Below are 11,417 nucleotides of genomic sequence, written 5' to 3' on the forward strand. Positions count from 1 at the left end.
AGGACTGGCAGGCTAGGATTGATCAATTCTTAGCAATATAGCATGCAACCCCGTGCACTGCCATGGGGCGCAGCCCAGCCGAGCTTTTAATGGGCTGTAAACTCAGGTGCACTCTTGATCACTTACATCTGAACTATTCCACAGATAATTTTAAGGGGGAAGAGGGAGGATTAAGACAATTACAAATCGGGACCCCGGTATTTGCAAGAAATTATGCTAGCAGTCCGCTGTGGATAGAGGGAATTATTGTTGGAATCACTGGCCCAAAATCATACACAGTGGACGTAGGGCAAGGAAAAATTTGGAGAAGGCACATAGATCAATTGCGTAAACTTTTGAATTGTGAAGCCTGTAAAAGTCCAGATATTGTTAACCCTAACTTCCAAAGTTTCCCTGAAACAGCTATCTCAAGCCCGAGTAAACCGGATTACTTATCAGGTAAGCCTGAGTTCCAGTGCCGCCCCAACGAATCGACACTCCCAGCCGGGGATGGCCACGTCTCTGGAGAAATCCAGGAGGTTCCATTGGTGGAGGCAGGAGAGACGGGAGGTCCCTCTGATCGGCTCGACGCCTCGCCTGCAACTGAACTGCGCAGGTCTACCAGAGTGAAATCACGCCCTGGTCAACTGCATGATTTTGTATGTAAATATGTAAATAGATAGGATAAGTGCCTTCTGGGAATGGAGGGGTATTATGTATGTATCTATTTTGTGCAGGAAATTCAAATGCTGGAATACTTGTGATTGGTTAACGGGTATTTCAGAACTGTATATAAGGACGGTTGTTGCCTGTGTTTCTTTGCTGAAGTCTCACCCTGAATTAAAGAGCTGTTGTCACTAGCTTGCTTGTGCCTCTCGTTATTCCCACGCTACAACAGTTGGCTTTGTTTTTATTACCAGAAATTACTTCGAAGAGGGAAGAAAACATGCATTCAGCATTGAGTTTATCTTTCATATTACTTGCCATTTCATCCAATTTTGCAGTAGCAATCAGAAAGGAAAAGCAAATACCCCAGACCCTCTCCAGAGGTATGATGATTTCATTCTGTTTCTAAACTTCCAAAAATTATAAAATAAATTTAAACTCATTTTTCTAAAAATTGTTTTGTAAATAATATTGGGTAAAATGCAGTGCTATGCATTTTTAATTTTAATTTTAATTTAATTTTAATTTTTTTTAAAGTACTGATATAATTCTACCTCTTTTTGTACACATGGGTGTATTTTAGTGCACATGCCCTTAAAGAAATGAACTATGAATCTAAGGTACAGTAATTTACATTTGTTTTAATATACAAAATCTGTGGTAAGTAAAGAAATTATTTAACACATTTCAACATGTTTTATAAAATATATTGAGGGTAATTAAATAGATAACAACTCCATATAAACAGTGAATCTGTTATTCTTCTAGGATGGGGAGATGATATCACTTGGGTACAAACATATGAAGAAGGCCTCTATCAGGCAAAACAAAGGTAAAAATAATTTTAAACCTTTCAGGAAAAAAAATTGTTTTTTAATTTAATTTAACGAAGCACTTGCTGTAGCTTGTAAGTAAGTTTTAGTTTATTACTTACAGATGTTGTATTATTCATTGTATTTATCTCATATGATAGGGAAAGCATATTTCCTAATACTTATTTTCTTTTTGAAAAAGTAATAAGCCATTGATGGTTATTCACCATTTGGAGGATTGTCAATATTGTCAAGGTAAGTCAAACCAATTTGATTTAAAGTGAAGATCTGGGGAATGCATTTACATACATATATCACTCAACTGTATTCTTCTATTGTAGTATATTTAAGACTCTGAAATCTCAGTCTGTAAGTCACCTTGCTCTATGATAAAAGAAAAATAGTTTGAAGAAACTGCAAGTTTCTGATTAAAATCTTATTTTTGAAAATTGAATATTTTAGAATATTTCAGATATTACTGCTAAAAGAGAAAATGCAAGTGAAGATTTTGCTATAGACTGGTGCTTTATTTTGCAGTATGCCAGCTTTATATCTATTTATTTCTTATTAAAATAATATGTTTAAAAACTCAGTTGGGACAGTGAACGTGGTAGGCATCAGGGGATATAGCAAACATATTATTAATTACTATCAGCACCATTTTACCAATCACTGAATTAAAAGAAATAATGTCACAAAATATGTCTTTCAGATATACATTGGTATAAGTAGTTCTCATTTTCAAAATTAAATTATTTTAAGCAGAATCATTTTACATTTATGAATAAATAATACTTATTACACATAATCCTGGTCAATGTAAATAAAGATACATCAGCCCAAGTAATTAGTAAAGCAAAATCTATGAAATGCCTCTTCTAATACATATTTACCTTGTACTACCAAAGCTAAAGAATGTGCATGGTAGATTATATTAACAAATATGAAATTATCTTAAATACTGACAAAATACATTCTATATGATTCTGTTTTTCTCATGTAACCAAAGACAGGGAGGTATACAGTGGCATAACATTCATCTCTGAAGAATTCGCTGAGAATAATGCCCCTTTGTCAATCTCTATTTCAATGTCAATATAAAAAGAAATCCTTCAAGGGGACAGATTTAATTAAACTGTAGGTAGTCTCTCTCATCTTGTCATTGATACTAAGCAATATGATTATTCCTTGTAAAGAAGATACCTATGGGTTTCTCCTTTGAGTCTCAAAGTCCTTGCAACAACAGTCTCTCACTTGAACAACTCCCAGTTCAATGGACTGCAAAGCATTGATGTAACATGCCAATATCAGTATAGAAAATATCATCTCTAACAAAATTAAAAAGTTTTTTAAAACCTTGCATCTTTTTTTTCTTTAAGATAACAATTGTGTTTCATTTTTTGCAGCATTAAAGAAGGTCTTTGCAGAAAGTCAAGAAATACAGGAGATGTGTCAGAATGATTTCATCATGCTCAACCTCATGGTACAAAATTTAGATATACCATGTTTCCCAAAAAATAAGACCCTGTCTTATATTTCGGAATAAGCACTTGGCCTTATTTTTGGGGAGGTCTTATTATTTTGGGGTACATGGAGGAAACCAGAGGAAATGGCGGGGACTGGCTGCGCATGTGTTTAAATATTTTTGGGGAGGTCTTATTTTCAGGGAGCCGTTTATTTTAGGGCATGCACTCAAAAGCCCAATTGGATTTATTATCAGGGGATGTCTTATTTTCAGGAAAACAGGGTAGATATAAATTAATATTTGAAAGTAATGAGGTAAATATATGGGTGGTCTTTAGTGGTTTTTTAAGACAATTTAATAACTATGCCAATTTAAATATTTTCTTTTGGTAGCATGAAACAACTGATAAGAACTTATCACCTGATGGACAGTATGTACCTCGAATCATGTTTGTAGGTATGTATCAGACGTAATCATAACTATAGCCATAACCTGGTGCTTCGCCTCTATAAAATGCAGCTTTTATTGGTTACTGGGGCCAAAAAATGTTTCTTTTCTGAAAAATGCTACTTGCCTCTCCACAGCAGCTGAACTACAAAATGGCATTTCAGTCTACTAATATTTCTTTATAAGGATAATAGAGAGTTGAAAGAAATCAGTCCATTCTATGGAAGAGTGTATGTAGAATCATGGAATAATGAACGGATATTCCCGTTCAGCTTTCCCTGACTTGATGCCGTTCAAATGTGCTAGGACTGTAGCTCTCAGAATATTAAGCCTGGGTGGTCTGTTGGTTTGCACTTCTGAAATTTTATTTTTGAGTAGCATTCCAAGTGCTACTTGGAATGCTATTTTTGAATAGCATTCCAAGTGACATTAAATCCATTATTGATCAAAGCCTTAGTCTTCCCCAGATAATGAACATTTCCAGCCTGCTTTATTTCAGTCTTGTATAAGTTTCCATAGGAATGAAGGAATTATCATTGTCACTTGATAGTGCACTGATTAGCCAGTACAGTGGCTGATTCATTTACATTCTTCATTTGAAATGCATGAATATCATTAAATTAGTGAAAAGCATCTCCTTGAAATCTGATAGTGCTATGTATTAATATGACTTAAGAGTAAAATTGAAATAAATTTTATTGCTTTTCCAGATCCTTCTCTCACAGTAAGGGCTGATATCATTGGAAGATACACAAATCGATTGTATACTTATGAACCTCAAGACCTATCTGTGTGTAAGTTTTTCCTCAATGGGTTGCATTCATAATACAAATATTTACAGGACTGTTTCCCCCAAAGTATACTAATTGCATGGAGGATAAATTAAGTAGATAAATTAAGTAGCACTGCTAGACTTGCTAAGATACATATAAAAAGTTTAATTCAATATCACATCAGGATAATGAAAAAGCCATATAAGCTAGATATTTTGGATTTCATTTCCATCAGTCCCCAAAAAACAGAGACTGGGAATGTGGCAGAGCCAGCACAGTGCTTTTATCGGGTGTTATTGTTAGATACAATTCCTTTGGTTTTGAAGGTTGTTATTTATTAATGATGTTTTTATGTATTATCTTTTTTCTTGTTTTTAAATTGTTACATTATTCTTTTTTCTTGTTTTTGTATTTGTTTTAATTGTTTGCAAGCTGTCCAGAATCATATATGTGGGAAGGGTGTCTATATACTCTATGCATAAGAAGACACAAAGATGGTACATGCTACCATCAGAAGGTACTAGCACCATGCAAAGTAGTAGTGTTCGAGAATACAATTTCTTGCTTTTAAAATTAAGGACAGACTTGGTCAGATCTCCCATTCTCTGCAGTAACGTTTGTGCAGTTTGTGGAAACAGATAAAAGTGGAGCCAAAACAAATTGGCTCCGTTGAGTGCAAGGAGGGTTTTTTTACATGTATTTGTACTTGATTGGATTGGGCTCATAGATTTTTGGGATTTATTTTTTTTTTTGCTTTACCTCTGCAAAGAAAATACAGCTGGTATCCAACAGTCATAAAAACTAAGCAGGAAAAGATAACTAAAACTGGTTAGAAGGCAAGATTTCAATTAGTCACTCATAAGATTCTTACATCAGCAAAAACCAATAAAAAGTAGATTAGACAGAAAGCATCCATATGTTTTACAATCACCTGCTCACTTGTTTTGTTGCTATAACACAAATTTAAGAAGGACTAATACTTATTTACTTCAATTTGTACTCTATTGGGTATTTCTTTGTAACATTTAATATCTTTCTTTGCATATTTTCAAAGTTTAAAAATTAAAATTAACCAACATGTATTACCACTCATTTCAACTTAAAGAACTATTAGCAATAATTTCTTCTGATTGGACTGATCATTTTGCTTACGCATGATGTTTCTGAATAGTTATAGGAATATCAAAATGTGGCAGTGGTGGGATTCAATTTTTTTAACAACCGGTTCTGTGGGCGTGGCTTAGTTGGGGGTGTGGCTTGGTGGTCATGTGACTGGGTGGGTGTGGCTAGCTGGTCATGTGACCGGGTAGGCGTGGCTAGCTGGTCGTGTGACCGGTGGGCGTGGCTATCTGCATAGGGACTACAGAGGGCTGAAAAAAGTCATTTCTTACTGGTCCTCGCACTTTGACTGGTCCTCGCACTTATGACCATCCTCACATTTATGCCCGTTGCGGCATTCTTAACAACCATGTCACTCATTTCACAACTGCTTCTCTTCATTATGGTGACAAGATAGGGCAAAAACGTAAAATGTGAGGACAGTCGTAAGTTCAAGGACTGGTCAAAAGTGTGAGGACCAGTCAAAAATAACTTTTTCAGCCCTCTGAGTAGTCCATATGCACAAAAGGACTACCCAGAGGGCTGAAAAAAGTCATTTCTGACTGGTCCTCGCACTTTTGACCGGTCTTCGCACTTATGACTGGTCATCATTTATGCCCATTGTAGCATTCTTAATAACCGTATCACTCATTTCACAACTGCTTCTCTTCACCATGGTGACAAGATAGGGCAAAAACGTAAAATGTGAGGACAGTCGTAAGTTCGAGTACTGGTCAAAAGTGTGAGGACCAGTCAAAAATAACTTTTTCAGCCCTCTGAGTAGTCCATATGCACAAAAGGACTACCCAGAGGGCTGAAAAAAGTCATTTCTGACAGATCCTCGCACTTTTGACCGGTCTTCGCACTTATGACTGGTTATCATTTATACCCATTGTAGCATTCTTAATAACCGTATCACTCATTTCACAACTGCTTCTCTTCACCATGGTGACAAGATAGGGCAAAAACGTAAAATGTGAGGACAGTCATAAGTTCGAGGAATGGTCAAAAGTGCGAGGACCAGTCAGAAATAATTTTTTCAGCCCTCTGAGTAGTCCATATGCATAAAAGGATACAGCAATAGAGAGGGATGAAGGAAGGGAAGGGAAATTAGAGTAGGAGTGAGGGTAAGAGAGGGAGGAAGAGAGGAGGAGAAGGAGAAAGGAAGACGAAGTAGGGAGGAGAAGAAGAAGGGGAGGAAGAGAAAGTAAGAAGGAAAGAAAAGAGAGAGGTGGTAGGTTTGAGGAGAAAGATTGCTGTACAATAAAAAAGATGAAAGGGAAGAAAGCCAACTCCAAACAAATATAAAGATATTAAGATAAAGAATGAATTGTTAAACTTTAAAGAATAAAAGAGAACAAATATGAATAAATAACAATAATTAGAAACACACATACAAACATACAATGTATTTTCTTTGAACAGAGTATTTGGCCGGTTCACAAATTTAAACAGTGTTTAGTCATTTCAATTAAATTTACAATTTCTATATTTCCTTTTTGCCATATTTATTCCTCATCTATTTTTGTAAAAAACCAATATTACCCTTCATCCTCATCTCTAATCTTAATCAAATTCAATTTTTCCCTTCTATTCTATATTATACCCCTTCCCATTGTCATCTATTTTTATATCCATCCTCACATTGGTTAATTATGTAATATTACAGTTGTTTAATATAAATTCAACATTTTGATATAAATCAATTAGTTATATAACTACCTTTTTTGTATATTAATCAATATGAACATGAATATTCCAATTATTTCCATGCAATCCAATTTCTTACAAATCAATTAATTATATTTACCAATAATAATAAACCAAATAATTTCCCCCATACCTTCCTCCAAACCACAACTTAACCATTTCTGCTTTCAACACAATATACAATTAATAATATCTCAATTATTACAATTCCCTAGTTAAATAGAGCTTTTTTTCTTTTGTGTTTTAAAATCTTGAACTCTCCTCTTTTCCCCTAAATTTCCCATTGTTTGCACCTACCTTTTTGGTGAGGAAAAAGAAAAGAAATCTGCCTGCCTAATTTTCCAACGTGCAAAGCCAACAGCCTGCTTTACTTTCTGTTTCATTTTTCAGTATAGCTAGGGGAAAAAAAATCAGCACTCTTTGCAAGCGAGGAGCAGAGCCGTGAGCAAAACAGCTGAGAGCAAATCAGCTGAGACTTGGGAGCCGATCTAAGCAAGGGCTAATTAGCCTATGCTGAAGCTCCGCAGGCCAATAAAATTACAAAAAAACACCGAACCCTTTGTTAAATTGCTGGCTCACCCGCCCCTCGCCCACCACTATTCATTACCAATAAATAGTGGTGCGGACGGGAGGGGCAAGGGGCGGGGCGAGCCAGCAATTTAACAAAGGGTTCGGCCGAACCCCCTAGAACTGGCAGAATCCCACCACTGAAATGTGGTCTTCATGATCTGATAAGTAACATGCTGGAATTTCCTGAAATGTTCCATGCTTCCTCTAGAACAATCGGATCTAGCTTTATAACAGACAGTTCAGCATTTTCTGGAAGCAAATCTCCTGGAACAAAAATATTCCTGAGAAATGATGAATCACTCAAGAAATAGGATTTCTCATCACAGACTATTTCCTGTTTTAATAGATTCAGTTCTAGAAATGATGAACTATCAATGAAATGATCAGATTGGCATCTTTGGGAAATAAAATATAATTGTGCAAGGGCCATCATTCTGTAAATTCATAACTCAGAAGTCTGAATCTTCCTAATAACTATACAACTTTAGAGCATAGTCGTTTCTGGAAACACTATATAGTACCCCCTAGGCTTCATTTTAAAATAAATATAAATGTCTAAAATATTATAAATCTCATAGGTTTGGAGCACATTTAATTTTTTAAAAATGTTCTAGGATATGAAGCATTTTTAAATTTGTGTGTATGCAGCCCTGAGTGAAATTAGAGAAATAGTCCTGATCCACAGACATGTTTAAATGGATCAATTAGAAAGTTGGTGAACTGAGGAAAATCAAATCTAGATCTAGACAATTATCCCAAAGTGGGTAAGGCCCAATCTTCTATAGAATTAAATTTATCATATTCAATTAACCATGTTATATGGTTATAGAAACCAAGATAATTGTTGTTTTGCCTACCTAGTTCTCAAAGCTGGGGAAAAAAAAGAGTTAAAGAGCAAGATTCTCAATGCACAACTCACCCCCAGAATCAAATTTACTTCCTAGAACCCAATCACCTACAGGGCCAAAAGAATCCCTTTTCTTGTTTACTCGGACCCTAAGAAGACAGTAGTGATTTAATAAATCTCTTTGCTCAAGTGTCCATGGAAAATAGGTACTTCCTGGGAAGGCTCCATAAATGGTGATTTTTGACTAGTTAATAAGATTGTATGCTGCTAGAACCACCAATACAGTAATTTTACTGGGTCTTTGACTGACTAGATTTAAGCATGTTGGCTTACGGGACCCAGGGATGGGTTCTACTTACCTTTACTATTGGTTCAGAATGTGGCTGTGCACACTTCTGTGCATTCGCAGATGGTCATTTATGACATCAGGACGGGTGGGCGAAGCCTCCTGCCAATTTTACTACCGGTTCTATAGAACTGGACAGATTTGGGAGCAACCCACCACTGAAGGGACCTGCCCTACCATTAATAGAGTTAGGTAGCTAGGTAGGCAGTTAGGTAACTTTAGTGGCAAATGCCGAAGTGGGGAAGCAATAGGCAGAAAATGAACAAAAAACTAAAATACAAAGCTAGAAATTAAAACCAAACATTTGGCAAGTGATGTATTTTGATTGCCTTTCTAAATGAAAGGACACAGGAGGCAAGCACACCTCTTAGGGATTGCATCCTTAATCTAGCATCAATAACTGGAAACTCTGCCCAGGGAGAAATTGGCATCCCGATATATATATATTTGATTTAGGAATTGTATGATCCCCAGAGTTTGAAATTTTTAGCCTCACTGCCAACTTTTAAGCTCCACTTGTTTGGATAAGCTGTTCCTGCAACCAAAGCTATCCATTAGGGGTGGCAATGCTCCCATTTTATCTCATTTGCTGTCTTCAAATGTAACATAAGGTGCAATTGCCTGTGAATTGATTCACATATATGGCATTGAAAGCCACAGGCAGGGGTGAAATCCAGCAGGTTCTGACAGGTTCTGGAGAACTGGTAGCAGAAATTTTGAGTAGTTCAAAATAGAACCAGCAAATACCACCTCTGGCTGGTCCCAGAGTGGGGTGGGAATGGAGATTTTGCAATTTCCTTCCCCCAGGAGTGGGGAGGGAATGGGGATTTTGCAGTATCCTTCCCTGGAGTGGGGAAGGGATGGGGATTTTGCAGTATCCTTCCGTGGAGTGGGGTGGGAATGGATATTTTGCAATATCCTTCCCCTGCCATGTCCACCAAACCAGGCACACAGAACCAGTAGTAAAAAAACTTGGATTTCACCACTGGCCACGGGTATCTTTTCCTTTAACTGTAGAACCTTGGCTATCCTACTCTGGGATAGTATTGGATGTCATACAAAAAAAAAAAGTTATAACAGCTATTTATTTTCATAGTGATGGTGAAATTTCATTATTATTTGAATTTTCTGTCATCTTTCTTCATTATATTGTGTCTTTTCCCCATAGAATGTCACCTTTTAATTTTTAAAATATAATTTATAAATATTTTATAAATTAAATACCTGAAAAATTAAAGGCATTGGATACATCATGTATTTTCCCATTCTGTCCGTTTCTTGAATTGCAATGCTTCCAAATCACTTTGCTGTCTTCTTTTTTCAGTGATTGAGAATATGAAGAAAGCATTGCGCCTTATTCAGACTGAATTGTAAATGAGTGCTGAACTGATAATCGCAACAACAGAAAAAAGAAATGTGGACCAAGAAAAATCATTTACAAAAGTTGTTCAGTTCTAGTGTCCCTCTTCGAATGTCATCTACTAATGTTGCAAGCTCATTTCACATCTGCTGAAAAAAATACTAGTGGCTGTAATAATAGAATTCAGTGACAAGAAAGATTTGATGTTCATCAGGATACTTCTCTCCTTCACAGCTTTGAAGAAGAAATACCCCAGGGTATTTTCCTATGCTACTGAAGAATCTGTTTTATGAAGGAAATATGTTGTATTGCCTTTCTAAATATACTGCTCAAAAAAATAAAGGGAACACAAGCAGAAGACATCCGAGATCTGAATGAATGAAATAGCCTTCTTAAATACTTTGTTCTTTACATACAGTAGTTTATATACACTGTTCAAACAACTAAAGGGAACACAAAACTACTGTATGTAACGAACAAAGTATTTAATAAGGTTATTTCATTCATTCAGATCTTGGATGTCTCCTGCTTGTGTTCCCTTTATTTTTTTTGAGCAGTGTATATGTATCAGTTTATATTGCATTAATGAAGGCTATTACAAACCTCAGAAAACAAGTTCTTTTTGTATATACTGTTACTAGAGATAGAGATACTTCTGTTCCATATATCTTCTGAATTCACAGTCCCCTGATACTTTCAATTTATAGAAGTCCAAATGAAAAAGTAGTTCCTTGTGAGTCAATATGATATAGCAATTAGGGGGTTGAATTGAGACTCGAAAAACCTGGGATCAAATCCCCATTTAACCGTAGAGTTTATTGAGGCTAGACTTGGGCTATATTGCTCAGCCCTACTTATGTCACTAGGACCTTGTGAGCATGATGTGAGGAGTGATCACATTTGTGATGCCTTAGCTTCCTTAGGGAAATGTGTCTGTGTAGAACAGCAATGTTGTTAGTTGGAACTCTCAGCTGTGAACTGCTGTGTAGAAAAATGCTTATAGGATAGAAAGGAAAATCGTCATTTGCTAGAATACAAGAACAAATTGGTTCTTCAGAAATGAATCTCATCAGATTTCATGGGAAGGACTAATTAATAAGTGACTTACATTTAAAGTTCTGAATATGTTGCAAATAACTGATTGAGCTGCACAAAATACTTGCAGTGTTTTGTAGTTTCAAAAAAGAAATAATAAAAAAACCCTGCAGTCAACTTCTTTGTGTGCTTCTTTTGTATCTCATATTTTCAAATTCTTTACAGGGCTCTTTCGTATATGAATACAATATTGCAAATGGCAGATGCACAATAGAAAAAGAGATGTTCCCAGCCTTCTATTCCCAGCCA

General features: G+C 36.0%; 1 protein-coding gene across 1 annotated transcript; it reads left to right on the top strand.

Annotated features, from left to right (window-relative positions):
• The first annotated feature begins 908 nt into the window (after window positions 1-908).
• On the top strand, window positions 909-10,367 carry AGR3 (anterior gradient 3, protein disulphide isomerase family member). The gene is made up of 7 exons (XM_034401870.3): window positions 909-1,028; window positions 1,414-1,477; window positions 1,660-1,712; window positions 2,864-2,940; window positions 3,315-3,378; window positions 4,080-4,163; window positions 10,038-10,367. Exons 1-7 carry the CDS (start codon window positions 926-928, stop codon window positions 10,085-10,087), a joined length of 495 nt encoding a protein of 164 aa, XP_034257761.1. The 5' UTR covers window positions 909-925; the 3' UTR covers window positions 10,088-10,367.
• The last annotated feature ends 1,050 nt before the right edge of the window (window positions 10,368-11,417 follow it).

Source organism: Pantherophis guttatus, chromosome 4, assembly GCF_059756535.1.
Source record: "Pantherophis guttatus breed Tessera chromosome 4, ASM5975653v1, whole genome shotgun sequence".
NCBI lineage: Eukaryota > Metazoa > Chordata > Lepidosauria > Squamata > Colubridae > Pantherophis > Pantherophis guttatus.